General features: G+C 47.6%; 3 protein-coding genes across 4 annotated transcripts; 2 read left to right on the plus strand and 1 right to left on the minus strand.

The window, feature by feature from the left end:
• Window positions 1–692: 692 nt before the first annotated feature.
• Window positions 693–5601, plus strand: cbx4 (chromobox homolog 4 (Pc class homolog, Drosophila)). 2 transcript variants are annotated; one of them, XM_028974263.1, is made up of 6 exons: window positions 693–781; window positions 1462–1743; window positions 1826–1869; window positions 2085–2150; window positions 2787–2853; window positions 2957–5601. In XM_028974263.1, exons 2-6 carry the CDS (start codon window positions 1675–1677, stop codon window positions 4223–4225), a joined length of 1515 nt encoding a protein of 504 aa, XP_028830096.1. In that variant the 5' UTR covers window positions 693–781; window positions 1462–1674; the 3' UTR covers window positions 4226–5601. The 2 variants fall into 2 exon arrangements, with proteins under 2 accessions (XP_028830096.1, XP_028830095.1); XM_028974262.1 differs by lacking the exon at window positions 693–781 and adding an exon at window positions 1054–1223.
• Window positions 5602–8101: 2500 nt separating this feature from the next.
• Window positions 8102–10886, plus strand: cbx8b (chromobox homolog 8b). The gene is made up of 5 exons (XM_028974264.1): window positions 8102–8266; window positions 8360–8403; window positions 8580–8645; window positions 9231–9297; window positions 9734–10886. The coding sequence occupies exons 1-5, from the start codon at window positions 8198–8200 to the stop codon at window positions 10586–10588; spliced, it is 1101 nt and encodes a 366-aa protein (XP_028830097.1). The 5' UTR covers window positions 8102–8197; the 3' UTR covers window positions 10589–10886.
• A 602-nt stretch (window positions 10887–11488) lies between these two features.
• c3h17orf67 (chromosome 3 C17orf67 homolog) lies at window positions 11489–14632 on the minus strand. Its single transcript, XM_028974265.1, has 4 exons — window positions 14495–14632; window positions 12406–12506; window positions 11783–11947; window positions 11489–11659 (listed from the first exon to the last, which is right to left on the minus strand). Exons 1-3 carry the CDS (start codon window positions 14544–14546, stop codon window positions 11831–11833), a joined length of 270 nt encoding a protein of 89 aa, XP_028830098.1. The 5' UTR covers window positions 14547–14632; the 3' UTR covers window positions 11489–11659; window positions 11783–11830.
• Between the last annotated feature and the right edge of the window lie 3380 nt (window positions 14633–18012).

Raw genomic sequence — 18012 nt, forward strand, 5'->3', positions numbered from 1 at the left:
TCATCACAACTTCATGGATTTAATAGAGCTTTTTCTCCCCTGCCTGTCCGGCAGTTTCTCTTCTCTTGTACATTTCCAGCCATGGTGGTCCTCACTAAATCCTACATGCCAGGAGACTTCCCTTTAGGTGTGTGTTTCAGCCAGGTAGAAAGTGCTGGAAGCTTCTTCATGTGTAATGCAGGGGTAACTAGATGAAATGTGTCTTCACGACGACACGTCAGCGTTCGGCTTCAGATCTTCCCTGGTAAATCGTTTTCATTTCTGGTCAGTAAGGTGTGTCTCCTTCAGGTTTTTACTGAGCATCTTTCCCGGTTTTAATGTACTTGTCTCATTTTTTTGTAAAGAAAAAAAAACATAAATCCCACACTCGTTATTTCATCGTATGTTTGAACATTTCTCCTCCTCCGAATACAAAAGAATAATGATCGCTGGATTTTCATGACAGGAGGAAAAAGCGCTCGTTTTAAGGTGGACCGGCCTAAAAGTAAAGTGATGCAAGTGGGGTGAAGTGGGGGTGTCTGCGTGGGAGGGGCGCAGGTAGACAGGTGCCTGGCGGCCGGGTCGTTTATTTATCGATAATTATTATTATTCACGTGATTATTTTAGACGCGGGCCTGGCCGACGGGCGGAGTTGGGTGCGGAACGGGTCCGGCGCGGTTGCGTGGCGCGCGTGCACGCGCCCGCCGGTCGGGCCGAACCTCCGCGCGCGCCGGCCGCTTATTCGTTCGCAGGTTCGGAAGGAAGAAACGACGGACGGCGGAGTCTTCTCCTTCGCTGTCAGGTGTGCGTTCTACGCACGCAGACCGCGAATCTCTCTCTCTGTCTCTCTTTGTCGGTACCGGGCCGTCACGTTGGACGGTACCGCGGCCCGGCCGTGTCAGGTGGGGCAGATTAAAACGGAACCAGGGCAGCGACGATAATCGGAGAGAAAAGCGCGGCCCGTTATTCGTCCGCTGCGCGCTTCAGCCCGTATTTCCTTATAAGGAAAGGCAGTCGTGCCCGGACGCGATTGGCTGCCGCCCGCCGCCTGGTTTTTAACCCCTTCGCGTTTGAATTTTAGTGAAGATCCGGCTCACGTTCGGCCGCAAAAAAATAAAAAGAGAGAAATAAAAATGTTCGAACTCCGCGGGCGGCGAATTCGTACGACGGCACCGCCGACGTGTTCGTTCCGCGTGTTGCGGCTTTGTTTCGGGCCTGATAATGAACTTTCCTTTTTCAACTCGGTAATAATGAGGGGAAATGGATTATTAAAACAATGACGGACCGTGCTGCGCATGTGTGGGACGCATTCCTGGTCACGAGACGAACACATGTGCTGTCAATAATAAAAAAAGAGAGTAAATAATCGGCGCGGGGAGAAAAACGTGATGCAAAAACGTGACGTTGTGAATGAAATTATTCTTAATGTCTCTCCTTGGTAAAAATGCATTTGTTTCCTTCGTGCGTGTGTTTTTTTTACAGAAACGCATCAGTGAGCGCTCAAGCGTGCGTCGTGTGACAGATTCCGTGGCCCCGAGGCGCTTTTTTCGGAGGTGTCGCTCCCGGGGACCCCACTCGCCCATCCCCCTGCTGACGTCACGGCGCGGCGCGGCGCAGGAGGCAGCGCTCTCGCTCCGCGCTACTCCACAGCCCCGCGGAGCAGGAGCGGCAGCCGCGTACAGCCCCGCGCCGAGAATGGAGCTGCCGGCCGTGGGAGAGCACGTCTTCGCGGTGGAGAGCATCGAGAAGCGGAGGATCAGGAAGGTTCGTGTGCGCGCACGTCGCCTCGCGTCGCCGCTCTCCTTGGTTTTATTTTTCTTTAATAAACGTTCTGTGGTGTCCGCAGGGTCGCCTCGAGTACCTGGTCAAGTGGAGAGGCTGGTCACCCAAGTGAGTATTTTACCCCGGCAAGACTGCGTGTGTGTGAGTGTGTCAGGGCGATTTCACGCGCGATTTCACGTGCAGGAATGCAATCTTTACGTTGTCCAAACGTTTCCTGCAAACCGAATTCAGAACAATTACTACCAATAACAATAGTGATGGTGAGGATGATGAGTTGTGTAACTCTGCCGTCAGGTGACAGCGTCGTTTTGTCCTGTCGACAGGTATAACACGTGGGAACCGGAGGAGAACATCCTGGACCCGCGCCTCCTGGTCGCCTTCCAGAACAGGTGAGACGGACGGACGGACGGAGGGACGGACCGCTGCCTGTCTCCCCCTCTCGGGAGACGCGTGTGCGCATGCGCGGTTGTAATGTAACCAAAACCTGATGCACACCCCCCCTCCTCCTCCTCCTAATGGCGGCAAAAACATAGATGCGAACTGTGCAACTCCTCCCCTTCAGCAAGAAATCCATCAAGGTCAAGTCCAACAAGGCTGCAGCATTCCCACTTTTCCAACTCGCTTTTACCCTTAAATGCTCATGGAGAATATTCGCTCTTCTCATCTTCTGCAATCTCGGCGTCATAATTTGGCCTTGAGGATAATCCGAGTTTTCCTGGGAGCCCACGTTTTTACAGACGGTCCGAACGTGGGTGAACCTGGAATCCACTTTGGCATCTGGCTTTTCCATTTAGCCCCGAGTGGGCGGAGGGGGGTTTTGTTTTGGCTAATTGCTCGATTCCCCAGGGGACCTTGAAGAAGCATTTAAAATATTCTCAACCCGTCGGCCTAATTAGGGTTCGGCTATGATTTTATGCAAGGCCGTTCCATATTCCATAGCTTCAATACTGTTCTGGGTGAACAAAATACGATGGGATTTATTGTTCATATTATGTATAAATGTGTGATGTTCTGAACCTTTACAGAGAGCGGCAGGAACAGCTGACAGGATACCGAAAACGCGGTCCCAAACCAAAGCACTTACTGGTTCAGGTAAGGGAACCCAGCTCATAGTCTTATAGTAGCTCATGGAAGCTAATGACCCAAGATCATCAATATCTGTTCCTAAACAAGACTCTGGGCCTCGTTCTTCCAGCTTCCCTCGTTTGCACGGAGGTCGAGTGTCCTATCGGGCCTCCAGGAAACCTCCCTGGAAGATGACAAGTGGCACAAAGCCACCCCCATCCAGCCACTGTGCCCGCCGGGCCAGCAGTACCAGCTCAGCAGCAAGAAGCACCACCCCTACCAGCCACACGGCAAGGAGGGTCCGGCCGAGCAGGCGGCCGGCGGCAAGAAGAAGTTCTACTACCAGCTCAACAGCAAGAAGCACCACCACTATCAGCCCGACCCCAAGATGTACGACGCCCAGCGGCCGAAAGCCAAGGAGGCCAAGGTTCCGGAGACGCTGCCGGCCACGCTCTGGAAGCTGCCGTCCGCCCTGCAGCAGAAATGGACCCGGGACAAGGACTCCGGGTGTCTCAGCGAGGTCAAGGACATCACCATGGAGCTGAAGAAGCTTCCCGCGTGCCTGGAAGGCAGCGGGGAGCCGGAGGTCAGCGCTGGCGCCAAGCACGACTCTGCGCCTAATGGGATTAGCGGCAAGCTCAAGATCGTGAAGAACAAGAATAAGAACGGCCGCATTGTCATTGTCATGAGCAAGTACATGGAGAACGGCACGCAAGCGGCTCGCATCAAGAGCGGCGAGGCGGCGGACAAGGCAGGTCAGGGCGCGGCGGCTGCCGAAAACGGCCCGGCCGATTCCCGCAAGAGGGATTCAGTTCCACCGTGTGGGAATACCGCTGGACCGGAGGGCACTTCCACATCCGGACCTGTTGCAGGTCAGAAGGACCAGTCAGCCGGGGTCAGGGGTCGAGAGGAACTCCCGAGCGACCGACCGTTACAGCTGACTGCGAAACTCAGCCCCGCCCCGCCGACCTCAGGGCCTCTGTCACATCTGGACCAGCAGAAAACCACGGGCCTGCCGAGCAAGCGCAGGTCCTCAGAGCCTCATGAGGACCAGGGCGGGGTCAAAAGGTTCCTGAGCTCCAGGAGTATGAGCGCGCCTGGCGCCGTAGCCCCGCCTCCTTCCGCCGGCGACGCGGATCTGTACGGCCTGTCGGACTCTAACCCCGAGGAGCCCATAGACTTGAGCTATGTGAGGACTCCTGTGCCGAAAGACGGCAGGAACGGTGTCTCCTTGGCCCAGACCAACACTCCGGCGGAGCCAGCGGCTCCGGCCCCGACGGCAGAAGCGGCAGGGCGGGAGTCGTTTCCGGAATTTAAGCCTTTCCTCGGGAATATAATCATCACAGATGTCACAGCGAACTGCCTCACCGTGACTTTCAAGGAGTACGTCACCGTCTGAAGCGCCGGAGGCGGAGTGTTCATTTGTACAGATTTCTTTTGGGATGTACAGGGGACGTAGGAACCCGAGGAGGACTGCGGGGAAGGTTCCGGACGCTATGAGGCGGACAGGCTGCACGTGACACGTGGAGAGGGGGACGGCGGCCGGACGCGGCCCCTCTCCTCCGGCCTAATCGCGTACCGGACTTCGTCCTGCAGGCCCTTCGCTGTCTTTTTTTTTTTGTTACAGTCACCTGGGAACGCAGTGGTTGTCGTGACCCCGCCCATTCCCAGGTCGTGTCACACGCGGAACCCTGTGGAATACAATAACACACACAGCCGGTCCTAAAAGGACAGAAAAACCGGCGCGGCCATGAGAGCATGAGAACGACCTTATTTTGCAAATGCACTATTTATTATCACGATGTAGAACGTTCTAGGGATCTGAGAACCACTGCGCTAAAGCAAAGACGGTTGGCTTGTTGGGAATCCCGGCTTCATGACACGTGCATGCGAGTGCAACAGACGCATGTTGTGTGGTGGTTTTTTCTGTTCGGTTTTAACGTCGGCCTGCGACTCCGTACTCAGCCGCAGGCTTTTCCTCCACGTTTAAGCGGACTTTGCACTGTTCTCGAGATTTTAAAGGTGGTGTGGGACCCCGGAATTTAAACAGATGTGACAGTAGATGTTTCCTGCTTACATACTAACAGAACTATATAAAACATCATATTATTTTCTTCTTATTATTCTCAAAACAATATGAAGGTGTGTCTGGGAAGATTTAATGTAAAAAAAAAAAAAAAGGATTTCAGGGCAGAAGGGGTTGGGCAGATAATCAACGATCATCAGGGCGTTAAAGATTGGAGCTGCGCTGTCATCGGTCCACATGGTGCGAAATTGTACGTCACAAACTCTTCGACATGCGGTAAAAACTGTGTAAAAAAAAAAAAAATAAATCTGTGTAACATCTTCTCACCTTTTACCAAAGCAGAGCTTGCGTGATTGTCCATATTTCCATGGGAAGACACCGTGCCCGACCCAAACCCTGTCAGCCTGTCCACTGTTTTTATTACTGTTACTAATGTCAGATTAATTAGGACAAGAAGCAACAGTGCCTTAATGTCATTCTTATTTCTTTTCCTTCTTGCATACTGCTTGAGCTTTAAGAGCCTCCCTAGTTCGCCTGTTATGTTCTAGACCCTGGTTGTTACCTGCTCGGATCTTCGCTAATGAACTGATGTGTGTTTTCATTTCGTTATCTTTTCCCCCATGGCAACGTGCAGCACTTGGAGAAAAGAAAAGTGTCAGATGAATTTTGCAAATGTCCTTTTCTGTTTTGTGAATCCACGTTCTGTAAGTTTTTTTTTCTCTTTTTCAATAATAAACTGCTGAAATCTTCATTCTTCTTGATGTTATTTGTTGAAAGGGACCCAGTTACCGACATCTATTAGTGAAATGATTAATAAATGATGCTCCCGCGTGCACAGCGACGCCCCTTTTCCCGCGGAAAACTTTCATCCTGCCAGAAACCTTCATCCACGGATCCACCTCGACGCGGAAAGCAATTTAAAAGCCCCGGTCACGCACGTGTCACGTAGCGTCAGTCCCGCGTGGAACTGTCACTAGGGAATTTTTTTAAATATTTCTCTTCGTCGGGGAAAATATATCTTCTCTATTCTTTAAAAAAAGTAGGTGTTACAGTCGAAGCTATTTTAATAAAGTCACTATTCTTTTTCATTAGGGAGGAATTGAACGAACCTGCCCGATTCCACCCGCGGTGTAAAAAATAATATTTTATTATAATAAGAGTCGGGAGGCTGCGCGCGGCTCCGCTTCACTTCGGAACCAACATGGCGGACCGGGAGCGCGCCCCCGTCGCCGGAGAAGAAGCGCGCCCCCGCCGGAGCCCACGGTCCGAACCCGAGCCGCGCTCGCACGCGCGACCGCGGCGCCTCGCGGGCTCCCGTCCGTCGGAGCCGCGCGCGGCGCGAGCGTGCGTGCGTGCGGGCGGGCGAGCGAGCGACCATTTCCTGGCTCCGCGCGGGGGACGAGGCGAGAGAAAATGGCTCCTCCGCGTCGGTGCGCGCATCGCTCCAGAAATCCTCGCCCGTCCTTTCAAACCGCGACATAAACACGCACATTTACTCCCCGCTAAAATATCCTGTCGGAATGCAGATTAATAACTTACTTCAATTATTCTAGATTTTTTTACACAATTCTGTGTGACCACGTAAAACACAGACAAGCGAATAAAAAAATGGAATTTTCATTCCTGTTGGACGGGTCGCTAAAATCGTTGGAATGAAGAAGTAAAACTCCGCGGGAAGAATCCAGATGTGCTCATATACAGCCGCCTCCCGCGCCATAAAAGGAGCGACGCGGACGAACATCGTCCGAACGTTCGAGGCGCAACCGTCGGCGGGTGAACGTTCCCGCAACGTTGCGTTGTGCTGCTGCGGTTCGGGTCGAACCTCTGGTTCCTGTCTGCAGAACCCGGCGAACCCGGTCTAGTAAACGGGAGGCTGCACGAGACGTGCGTCAATTCCTATTCCCGCGACGTTCTTCCGCGAATTCACACGGTTTTTAATAATAATAAAAAAAAAAAACATCTATTTTTTATTTTCTTCCAAACGCGCACCAACCATTTCTTTCCTCTCGGCCGTGCATGGGAGACAGAAAACGATCAGCTGCCGAATTGCATTCAACAATCATTATTTTAATTTCTGAATAATAAAACTGAGACTCGAAACACGGGGAAATAAATGTTCCCTCCCAGAGGAAATTTCCCACGAATGCCTTTGTTTCTCGTTCTGCGCAGAATTCGTGGTCTGGGGTCAAATGAACCGCTCTCTACTCGGTCCTTTAATTGGCTGTAATTAAGCGGCGATTTCTAATTTCTTAAAGGCAAGTCCGCCAATAGAATAATTGCAAATACATTTTTGCATTGTAATAGAAGCATTTCATATAATATTTTTTCAGGTCATTTAATTAAAACAACCATAGACTCTATTTGTACTAAAAAGCTCATTATTGTGCAGTAGTAATTCAGATAACGTGAATAGCTTGCTCTTTGTATTCTATATTTATTGTTTTTCTAGGATATTATTAATAAATAATAACACAATAGTAAGATAGTCTGTGTTAGTATGAGTTATCAAACAAGAAACGTCTTAAATTTTTACCTTAAACCCAAAATAATAATCAATTTAATAATTTTTTTCCCAAAGATGATCAAATAAATGTAATACATCAAAATTGGGTAATACAACGTACATTATGGCTGCGGAGTAAAATAACCGCTTGGCCAATAACCTGTGACATTTTGACAGTAAGTTAAATTATCGCGTATTTTTATGAACCACGTTTCATAGTTTATACCATTTAACGATATAACAGTATCAGAATATATTTGCCATTTGACTAAAATTTATTACAATTTTAATATAGCATACATTACTGTGTGTGCGCAGCTGATGAAATTTAAATTCTACTATTCAAACTTTTAGCCGCTAAACGATCCCGTATTTAATAAAAAGAATATATTAAAATGCATATTCGTATAATAAAAAAAGAAAACACAAAGCTACACTTTTTTAAATGCGTGGCCGAATAAGATAAACTAATATTACTACGCGAATCGCAAGTAAAAGAAAAGACTGGAGACTTTCGAAATTTACCTCGCAATTTTTCGTCCTTTTTGAATTTAGATATTTTTTTTAATAGTTAGCAGATTTGTATTATTTTTAATTCGTTTTCACGGTGCGCAGGCGCCGTTTCCCGCTCCTGTCAAGTGACAGGGTCGCCCCGCCCCCCAGGCAGCGGCGGCGCACGTAGCAACAGGCTCGGCCAATCGTGTCCCACCGACGGCCGCTGCCATGGCAACCGGTCAGAAGAACGTGGTGACGTCGTGGCATATTATGGGCTGGCCGATATTCTGAGGCGAGGGAGAAAAATATTTCCTGCTCCTCCAGCAGCGGTCGGCGGACGCGTCAACATGGAGCTGTCGGCCGTCGGGGAGCGCGTCTTCGCGGCGGAGTCCATCATCAAGCGCAGGATACGGAGGGTACGTAGCAGCGACACCGACACCAGCACACGGCCGATGCCGGAGCTTCCGTGCCGCTAACGGCGTGTTGTTCTCCCCGTCGCGCTCGGGCAGGGTCGGATGGAGTACCTGGTCAAGTGGAAGGGCTGGTCGCCGAAGTAAGTGCTGCTTTCCCCCGCCTTTTTAACCCAGGCGCCGAGCCGCGAAGGCCGCTGGGCAGCTGCGCGGAGAGGAGGAGGAGGAGGAGGAGGAGGAGGAGGAGGGAGCCTAGCTCACATGCTAACAGCCGCCGCTTAGCGCGTTTTCACGGCGACCGTGTGGTTTTCCCGCGCAGGTACAGCACGTGGGAGCCGGAGGAGAACATTCTGGACTCGCGCCTGTTCGCGGCGTTCGAGGAGAGGTGAGTTGAGAGTGAGGGAGAGAGATCTGAGAGAGAGATGGGAGAGAGGGAAAGAGATGTGAGTTGGGGGAGAGAGAGAGAGATGGGAGGGAGGGAAAGAGATGTGAGTTGGGGGAGAGAGAGAGAGAGAGATGGGAGGGAGGGAAAGAGATGTGAATTGGGAGAGAGAGAGAGATGGGAGAGAGAGAAAGAGATGTGAGTTGGGGGAGAGAGAGAGATGGGAGGGAGGGAAAGAGATGTGAGTTGGGGGAGAGAGAGAGAGAGAGAGAGAGATGGGAGGGAGGGAAAGAGATGTGAATTGGGAGAGAGAGAGAGATGGGAGAGAGAGAAAGAGATGTGAGTTGGGAGAGAGAGAAAGAGATGTGAGTTGGGAGAGAGAGAGAGATGGGAGAGAGGGAAAGAGATGTGAGATGGGAGAGAGGGAAAGAGATGTGAGTTGGGAGAGAGAGAGAGATGGGAGAGAGGGAAAGAGATGTGAGTTGGGAGAGAGAGAGAGATGGGAGAGAGGGAAAGAGATGTGAGTTGGGAGAGAGAGAGGGAAAGAGATGTGTGAGAGGGAGAGAGAGACATCTCATTTCATTACAGGGAGCGAGAGAGGGAGCTGTTTGGGCCCAAAAAGAGGGGACCCAAGCCCAAGACCTTCCTGCTCCGGGTGAGTATGCGACCTACCACTGTCGCAATGTCCACACACACTCTTTTTATTTATATTTGAAGGTACGTTGGGTAGCATTATGTCGCTTGCTCGCTCGCTCTCTCTCTCTCTCTCTCTCTCTATATATATATATATATATATATATATATATATCGACATAATGCTACCCAACGTACCTTCAAAACGACACATTTCATATTATTATTATCTGTTATTCATGTGATACTAAAGTTTATTCTGTGGCAAAATATCGTACTCCTCTCATTTCTATTTTGGAAAATTATGCATAATTTTTTCTCCACTAAGTCAAATTTATATTCATTTGATTTTGAGTAGAAATGCAATATTAACAAAATGGTTTAACGTGGAAAATGTACTAACGGGCTTTTTTGAAAGATGGAATTGACAAAAACCTGTAATAACTGTTTGAATTTAGGCACAAGCGAAGGAGAAGGCGAAGACCTACGAGTTCAGGAGCGAAGCGGCTCGAGGACTCCGTGTGACGTACCCCAGTCCCGAGCCGGTGGCAACCCCACGGGCCCGAGAGGGCCTCCGCGCCGTGGTTCCCACCATCTTCCCGCCCAGCACGGTGAACAGAGGCGAAAGCGTCCGGGTCCAGGCCCTGGAGCCGCCGCGGGACCACCGGAGCCCCCCTGCTGCGCCTAGGCCCATCGGGGACGACTTTGTCCACGTCCCCAAAAAGAGAGGCCCCAAGCCCAAGCTGCGCTTCCAAGACACGCTTTCCAGCGACTCCTCCCGCCCAGAGCTGGCCAAACGGCGGGCGGATGAACCTTCGCTCTACGGGCCGCCAAAAATATCCAAGCATGGGATGCTGGGCGTAGAGAGAGGCTCGGAGCTCAGGCTCAGCAATCTAGCCCACCGGCACCATCATCATCACCACCACCACCACCATCATCGTCGTCATCATCATCATCATCAGGAGGAGCGCTGTGGCGCTGGGTATCAGGCGAAGCTGATGCGCGCCCTGCACGCCCACCCACCGCCCGCACCTTTCCAAGGCTACAGGACTAAACAGTGTCCAGGCCACCAGGCACCCCCCCGCGGCAGCACGTACCACCTGGGCCACTACCCCCCCGCAGCCCGGCCGGCGCCCTCGCTTGTGGCCCGGATCCCCGTGTCGAGGATCCTCGGCGAGCCAGACCAAGACGCCTGGAGCCCGAGCCTGAGCAACATTGAGAAGGTGGTGGTGACCGACGTGACCACAAACTTTCTGACCGTAACCATCAAGGAGAGCAGCACCGACCAGGGCTTCTTCAAGGACAAGAGATGATGGCGCGTCCCTCCAACGTCCTTCTTATGTACATAAAAAAATTAAGAAAGTACCAGAGTTTATGTGTTTAACGGAACATGCGAACCGAATCCTGCCGCAACTTTCAAAAATTGGCATAGAGAACTCGCCAGGTGGTCCTGCAGTCCACCAGCGAGAGATTTTGGGTGAAGTGCAATATTTCCACAGCCCGACCCACCAACCTGGAACCAAGAATAAACCGAAGGAACCACAACAGAACCACTGTAAATACTGCTAACGTGTTTTTATCACTTCTTTTTCTATAAAAATTAATATGAAATACGTGCGGTGTTGTGTGTGTGTGTGTGTCCCCTCCCACGTGGTGACCCTGTCCGAAGGTCTCGCGCGTGCACGGCCTCTGCCCCGCCCCCTTCGTTTGTAACGCTGTTTTTTTTTTCAGTAATAATTGTGTTTGTTGCAGACCCGTCACGTGACTCGTTTTTGCTTTTTCTTTCTGTGCCATTTATGCGCTGACCTGTAAACGAATAAATCATATTGATTTTGACCTCGTCTGTATGCCGTTCTTTTAACATTTTAAAATGCTTGTCATGTTTTAATCGTATTCGTGTAATTGTATATTCTTATCAGTGGTATACCATATAATTATGATGCTATTATTTTTCTCTCAATTTTTCTACTATGTCATCTTATTTCAGATTTAATTTAATCCCGTGTTCCATTTAAAATAACTCGGAATAAATATGTTTCTTGACGTTTCAGAGGTCGACAAATTTGTTTGCATAACTATCGACGGAGCTTTTAAAATACATCTAAATAATCAAATTAATATTTTCAGATTACTGTTTAGCATCACGAATCTATAAATGATTCATACCCCCCAGCAAAAAGTAAAATTAATGCAACAACTCTAACAAGGCGAAAGCGGAGCTATTACATTTTATTCACGTTTTATTATTATTTCTTTACCGTTCTACAAGCACCGAGAAACGTGCAGTTATTGCGTCATCGCGCAAATGATACGAATGCGCGTGACTTTACATCTGAATACGGCTTCTGTAGTCTTCATCCTCATCCTCGCCGTCTTCTTCATTTCTGGGGGTCGAATAAACACAAGGGGAGAAACATTAAACTCGGCGACAGGCGACGATGACAAGCATGGCTTTTTGCAGGATGGGACGGGACCATTTTTTTAAATGGCATCATGTAATTACGTGCCAGTATAGAAAACGATGATCGGATGGTCGGGTCCCGGGTCGTACCGGCTCACACCGGGTAGCCGTAGTTGCGGTCGCAGCGCGGGAAGCAGTGCGGGTTGAGCCAGTTCTCCAGGTTGGTCTCCCTGGCCCTCTGCTCCAGACGCTGCATGTGGAGCATGTGCTCCTGCAGGAGACAGGCGTGGTCAGGAGACACCTTCAACAGTCAGCAGCTTCATCAGCATCTAACTGATGCTGGCTCCTCCATGCAAACTCTTTAGAAATAGTTCCTCTGAATAAACGAAAAAACTGGACTAATTTTATTAATTTAATAATAATTTCGATTCAAACTCATTCGTATGGAAAATCAGGAGGTTTCTGAAGGACCCTAGACGGTGGTGTAGCTGCCTTCCCTACCACCTTTCCTCCCCTGTCTTCTGCTGGTTTAGAAGAGCTACAGCTTGGGGACACTTAAAGAAGTGAGGATGAGACACACCGCAGCCAGCCAGCAGGGGGCGACACGCCCGTGGTGGCTTCACCTGCTTGCTTCACCACCCCCCAACCACCCCGACCTCTTGTTCCATCTCATGCGTGGGGTGGGATGGGATGGTGCATTGTGGGAGATTTGTGTTGTGGCACTCCTACCCTCATGGGCTCGTCAGGGTGTCCGGCTTTCAGCGGCCGGTCCTGCCTCTTGCTGCGGAGGAGCTGCTTGGCGAAGCTTTCCTTGATGACTGGGGATGCCGCTGGTGGAAAAGGATTCATGCAGAGTGCAGAGACGTCAGCGTTTTTACCTCCAGCTGGTGTGAACTTCATCGTCCAACCACAAGATACAATACAGGCCAAAGGTTTGGACACACCTTCTCATTCAATGTGTTTTCTTTATTTTCATGACCATTTACATTGGTAGATTCTCACTGAAGGCATCAAAACTATGAATGAACACATGTGCAGTTATGTACTTGCTAAACACCTCTGGGAACTCCTTCAAGACTGTTGGAAAACCATTTCAGGTGACGACCTCTTGAAGTTCATCGAGAGAATGCCAAGAGTGTACAAAGCAGTAATCAGAGCAAAGGGCGGCTATTTTGAAGAAACTAGAATATAAAACAGGTTTTCAGTTATTTCACCTTTTTTCTGTTAAGTACATAACTCCACATGTGTACATTTATAGTTTTGATGCCTTCAGTGAGAATCTACCAATGTAAATGGTCATGAAAATAAAGAAAACACATTGAATGATAAGGTGTGACCAAACTTTTGGCCTGTACTGTCAATGGTCGTTGCATAAAACTAGCAAATGGCATTTATTTATACAACCTGCTAGTCGGCTAGCCAGCCTACTTCCTCCACTTTATTTATACGTTTGCAGTGGTGGCCTGGCTGGTAAGGAAAGGGACTCGTAACCGAAAGCTGGGTGTCATGGCTGCCCACTGCTCACCAAGGGTGACGCAGGGTTAAAAACAGAGGACACATTTCGCTGTGTCACTGTGTGCTGTGCTGCAGTGTTTTGCATCAGAATATCTTTATTTTCATATCAGAATATCTTTTTTTTTTACCATGCTGCCCTTTGAATAAGTAAATCTGTACATTTTAATATTGGAACACACACAGCGCATCTTCCTCAACCTAGAACGCCTATACACATTTCATTTAGACTTCTGTCAATATTTGAAATAAAGTGATTCTCACAAAAAAATGTGCACGTTGTCAAGTTTGGGGTGAGACTTTTAATCGAGCAGGAGGGGGTGTTTCAGGAAAGTCCCGCACCACAAACAGCAGTGAGTTCACCTGGATTCAGGAACCAAACCAAAGTAGCAGCTTTCAGCCTTCAAGTGCTCAAAGAAGGCCATGTTTAAGTGAGCAGTGCATTATGGGATACAGTGGGCGTGCCCCTGATGCTTATGCGATATTCAACATTTAAAACATTAAAATAAATTTCAACATTTAATAACTTTGACACGTTATAATGTAATAAAACAACGTCTGCTGTGGAACTGCGGGCCTAAATTCTGCAGGTCTGGTTTGTTGGAGGCCTTGATGATGGATGCAGCTTGCTTTCACACACACACACACACACACACACTGGACAGAGTATTCCTCTCAGTTTTACACACTTTCTCCCGCTCGCCCGCCCACCCTCCCTCCTTCCCCGCCCCCTGGACGTTTTGTGAGCAGAATGCCATTAGAAGCTGTTTTTCATGAGTGCAACAAAGTGCCCATTCATTCCCCCTCTCCCCAGGGAGCCCGCCTCGGCGAGCATGTGACCCGGAGGGCCAACCTGCGAGGGGCCGTGAAAGTGAACCTGGCTCGGTGCATGGCGAGCAACGTGGCACCCTGTAAACATCAGCAGAGGCTCTGTCAGCTTTAATAACAGTAACGTCGACATGTCTCGCAAAGAAACGACATGATACAGTACCGCGCACCAACACAAACCAACATCAAATGTCAAATCTTTTTTACCGATTTACCTTTAAAAGAAACAACGGCGTGATGCATGTAAAGAAAAAAAGAGACTCAGTTGTCCTGTTGTTCCTATTGTTCACCTCAAGTCATCCATTAGTTTGCAGAGTTGGGAGAGACCGACACCCAGTCCTTCCACAACATCTCTACACACCAGCACCAACGTTGCTGCCAGTTTCCCTTTTCGATCATTAGTATCGAAATTAGTATGCATTAATGCAGAACGGCAACATGGCTGTCAACATTAAAGGCTCGCCGTGAGAGAACCTACCCATGAAGGAGGCCAGCAGGACCAGGCAGAGAAGAAGCGGCACAAGCTTCATGTTTGGGCTTTAACTCCAGTCTGAGCCGCAGTCCGGAGGAACGGGGGGTTCACACAGGGTCCGAACATCTGCCGTTAATTAAGCCTGGGCACATGCGTCGTGACGTCACTGCGTAACGACGTTTTAAAAAAAAAACAGTCACACATTTGTGCCGGCTGCAATTACGTGTATAACACTATGGAATGAGGCGTTAATGAATACATGTTTAATGGTTTAAATTAACCGCAGACCTGCCACATCTGGTGCGCCCGTCACCGCTACCGCCAGGGGGCGCAACAAGGGAGTTCCGTCCCCGGCCTGGCAGCCTACCAAAGGCCATGGGGGTCCCGGTATGCGCGTCTTGCTCCAGTTCGGAATGTTTTAAAACCTCACGGTCTGGGTCAGAACAGCTACACAAATTCGGACCTTTTATTCACATTTATTCAGAGAGACATATGCATAATATCTAATAAAAATACAGGGCATATAATGACCTGAAATAATATAAAAAAAAAATTGAGTTAAAAGAATAAACACAAAATATTATATGTCCTTATAGCTTTTAAAATAACTATTTACCTTGAATTTATAATTTAATAACTTACCAATTACTACTGTTGACATTTGGTCGTACTGAGATAATTGAGATACGTTTTAATCAGTCATTTGTAAAATATATATTTTTTAATTTTTCTGTTTGGAATGAAAGGAAGAGGATTATGGCCACTGAAGAAAAAAATGACTAATTGTCTCTAAAAAATAATCTCACTATACTGACTTTTTTCTCACAATTCTGACTTTATTATTACAATTATGACGTTTTTTCTCACAATTATGACTTTAATCATACAATTATGACTTTAATCTCACAATTCTGTTTTTTTTTCAGTAAAATTCTATAATCTACACTCTATAGACTTGTAACAGATCAGATGAGGAATCTTTTTGTACCATCAATATACTTAACTGACTTATAGGATCAGGTGAAGCGAGGTGAAGTCTTTGTGAAACACTGCAGCACAGCACATGGTGCACACAATGAAATGTGTCCTCTGCTTTTAACCAATCACCTTTGGTGAACAGAGGGCACCCATGACAGGCGCCCGGGGAGCAGTGTATGGGGACGGTACTTTGCTCAGTGGCACCTCAGTGAAGCACCTTGGCGGATCATGATTCGAACCTTCTGATTATGGGTCGATTCCTTAACCGCTAGGCCACCACTGCCTCAAATTGCCCCATTGTTAATTTGATCTTTAAAGAAAATAATTGGGTTTTGATTCCTCCTCTGTACAGATAAAAACCAGTGATCTCTCGCCAGCAGTCAATAACAAACATGGGTTTTTGGACAAGCTCTTTGTGTGCTATTTCATTAAGCATTGTAGGAAAGGTCTCAGTAGTGATTCTTCTTTTACAGCCATAGCTGTCAAGAACTTCCACAAGATCATCCAAGTCAACTGCAGAGAAACCACTTACTGCTTGCGTCAAATTGTCTCCTTCCTGGCTGCTCACAAACTGCAGAAAATGAGCTTTAAGGTCAATGTATGCACAATTGAAAAGTGTTTGTGTAAGTTTGTTTGGAAATACTTGGTAACCTTTCAGAAGGATTCTGCGAACTGTCTTCCGTTTTTCAGCAGGGAAATCATGGCGAATGAATGGCACTTTAACTGTTGTACCAAGGGTGCATTGCTCATACAATTCATGCCAGAAACAACTGAGAACATCTCTCAGTACCACAGATCCAGTACCTGCTTCTTCTGTGTTGTCTGGAAGTATACGCTTCACATTCAGGGATTTTCTGGGATAATCTGTGCATCAGCGAAAGCAGTAATCATGTCATGAAAAGTGTCAGGGTGATGTATGGTGATTGTCATTTCATCCTCTAGATGTGGAGTGATGGGCATAAGAAAAAGATCCTCATAGATCAATGTGTCCTCTGCATCCTCTTCAGTGTTGCATATAGGACCAAAGGTCACTTCTGAATCAACAGAAATCTCCAAAGTATGATGGACTCTACCACAATCATCCATGAATTCTTACATACTACTATAGTAATTTCACTGTCACTGTGTGTGGCCATTTGAATTCTTCTGGTGCCACCTGGTGCTTTGTTCTCACCTGCTTGGTTACTTCCATCATTATGTTTCCATCCAATCTCATTATTTTGTGATGTTTTTTCTTCTTTGTCTCACTTGTTCTTGTGGTTGGAGATGAGATGTTCTCCTTGGAGCTTTCCTGTGTGACTTTCATTTTCTCAAGTCTTTCTAAACGTCCTTTGAGACAGGTTGTTTACTTCTGCAGATATTGAAGATGGTAATTCTGTCTCCATTGGAAGGGGTGTAATTTGCCAGCGTTGCATCATCCATCAGTGCGATGACATCACTGTCAATCTGTACAGAGGAGGAAAGAAAACACAATTATTTTCTTTATAGATAAAATTGCATAAACAATGCTACGGCCTGATCCCATAAGTCAGTATAAAGATGGTACAAAAAGATTCCTCAGCTGATCTGTTATACAGTACAGAGTGAGTGTGTACTCATTTTACTGCTTTTAGTTACGGCTGGACCTCTTAGCTCAGAGAATAAATCTCAAAATAATGTGTGTCCCACATTAATAATGAAAATAGAAAGTACACACAGTCCTGCTATTGCTTTATTGTTCTAAATATAAGACGTCAAGAATCTGTTGAAAAGAGAGATGGAGAGATGTTATAATGGATAATCAACATAGGTGTGGGGTTGGTCCACCCGATAAGACTCTCTCTCCACGTCTCTCTGTCTCTGCCTCTCGTTTATATGACTTCACAACATGATGAACCGAAGATTGGTGGTGCACATTCTGAATCATGCGCCCATAACACAGTATAGGTGCTCTTCACTGCATTTCAAATTGAAGAGAAACGCGACAAATTCTGTGACACTTTATACAGTATTCTGTCCAAGCCAACATGCTAATAGCTAACCGATGTTGGTAGCCTACCAAATTAACACACAACTCTCTCCTTCCTTACATTCTGCTCTTCCATTTACCCAACTGCTTTTGAGAGCCCTGGAGCTCTCAAAAAGTATTTTAAATCTGATATGTTGAGGTGAACTTCCTTCTTCTCCTCCTGCCCATCTGAACACTACACCAAGTCATAATTGTGAGAAAAAAAGTCATAATTATGAGATTAAAGTCAGAATAGTGAGAAAAAAGTCATAATTGTGAGATTAAAGTCAGATCTATGAGATTAAAGTCAGAATTGTGAGAAGAAAAAAATCATAATTGTGAGAAAAAAGTCAGAAGAGTGAGAAAACAGTAGTCAGATTTGTGAGATTAAATACATGATGGTGAGAAAAAAGTCAGAATTGTTTGAAAAAAGTCAGCATTGTGACTTTATTCCCAGAATAAACCATGACTCCTTTTTTAATGGCCCTAATCCTTTTCCTTCTTTTCTTTTTTGGTAGGCCACGTGCCTCGTGCGTCAGATCGCAGTGACGTCCCAAAA

This window comes from Denticeps clupeoides, chromosome 3, assembly GCF_900700375.1.
Source record: "Denticeps clupeoides chromosome 3, fDenClu1.1, whole genome shotgun sequence".
NCBI classification, from domain to species: domain Eukaryota; kingdom Metazoa; phylum Chordata; class Actinopteri; order Clupeiformes; family Denticipitidae; genus Denticeps; species Denticeps clupeoides.

Bases quoted from the DNA above. Each gene is read 5' to 3' on its own strand.
- cbx4 (XM_028974262.1), top strand. From the start codon at position 1,113: ATGTTCGAACTCCGCGGGCGGCGAATTCGTACGACGGCACCGCCGACG. The intron at 1,870-2,084 runs GTGAGTATTTTA...TCCTGTCGACAG, and splicing joins TGGAGAGGCTGGTCACCCAA to GTATAACACGTGGGAACCGG. The intron at 2,151-2,786 runs GTGAGACGGACG...GAACCTTTACAG, and splicing joins CTGGTCGCCTTCCAGAACAG to AGAGCGGCAGGAACAGCTGA.
- cbx8b (XM_028974264.1), top strand. From the start codon at position 8,198: ATGGAGCTGTCGGCCGTCGGGGAGCGCGTCTTCGCGGCGGAGTCCATC. The intron at 8,267-8,359 runs GTACGTAGCAGC...GCGCTCGGGCAG, and splicing joins TCAAGCGCAGGATACGGAGG to GGTCGGATGGAGTACCTGGT. The intron at 8,646-9,230 runs GTGAGTTGAGAG...ATTTCATTACAG, and splicing joins TTCGCGGCGTTCGAGGAGAG to GGAGCGAGAGAGGGAGCTGT.
- c3h17orf67 (XM_028974265.1), bottom strand. From the start codon at position 14,546: ATGAAGCTTGTGCCGCTTCTTCTCTGCCTGGTCCTGCTGGCCTCCTTC. The intron at 12,507-14,494 runs GTAGGTTCTCTC...CTTTTCCACCAG, and splicing joins CCTGCTGGCCTCCTTCATGG to CGGCATCCCCAGTCATCAAG. The intron at 11,948-12,405 runs GTAGGAGTGCCA...TGTCTCCTGCAG, and splicing joins ACCCTGACGAGCCCATGAGG to GAGCACATGCTCCACATGCA.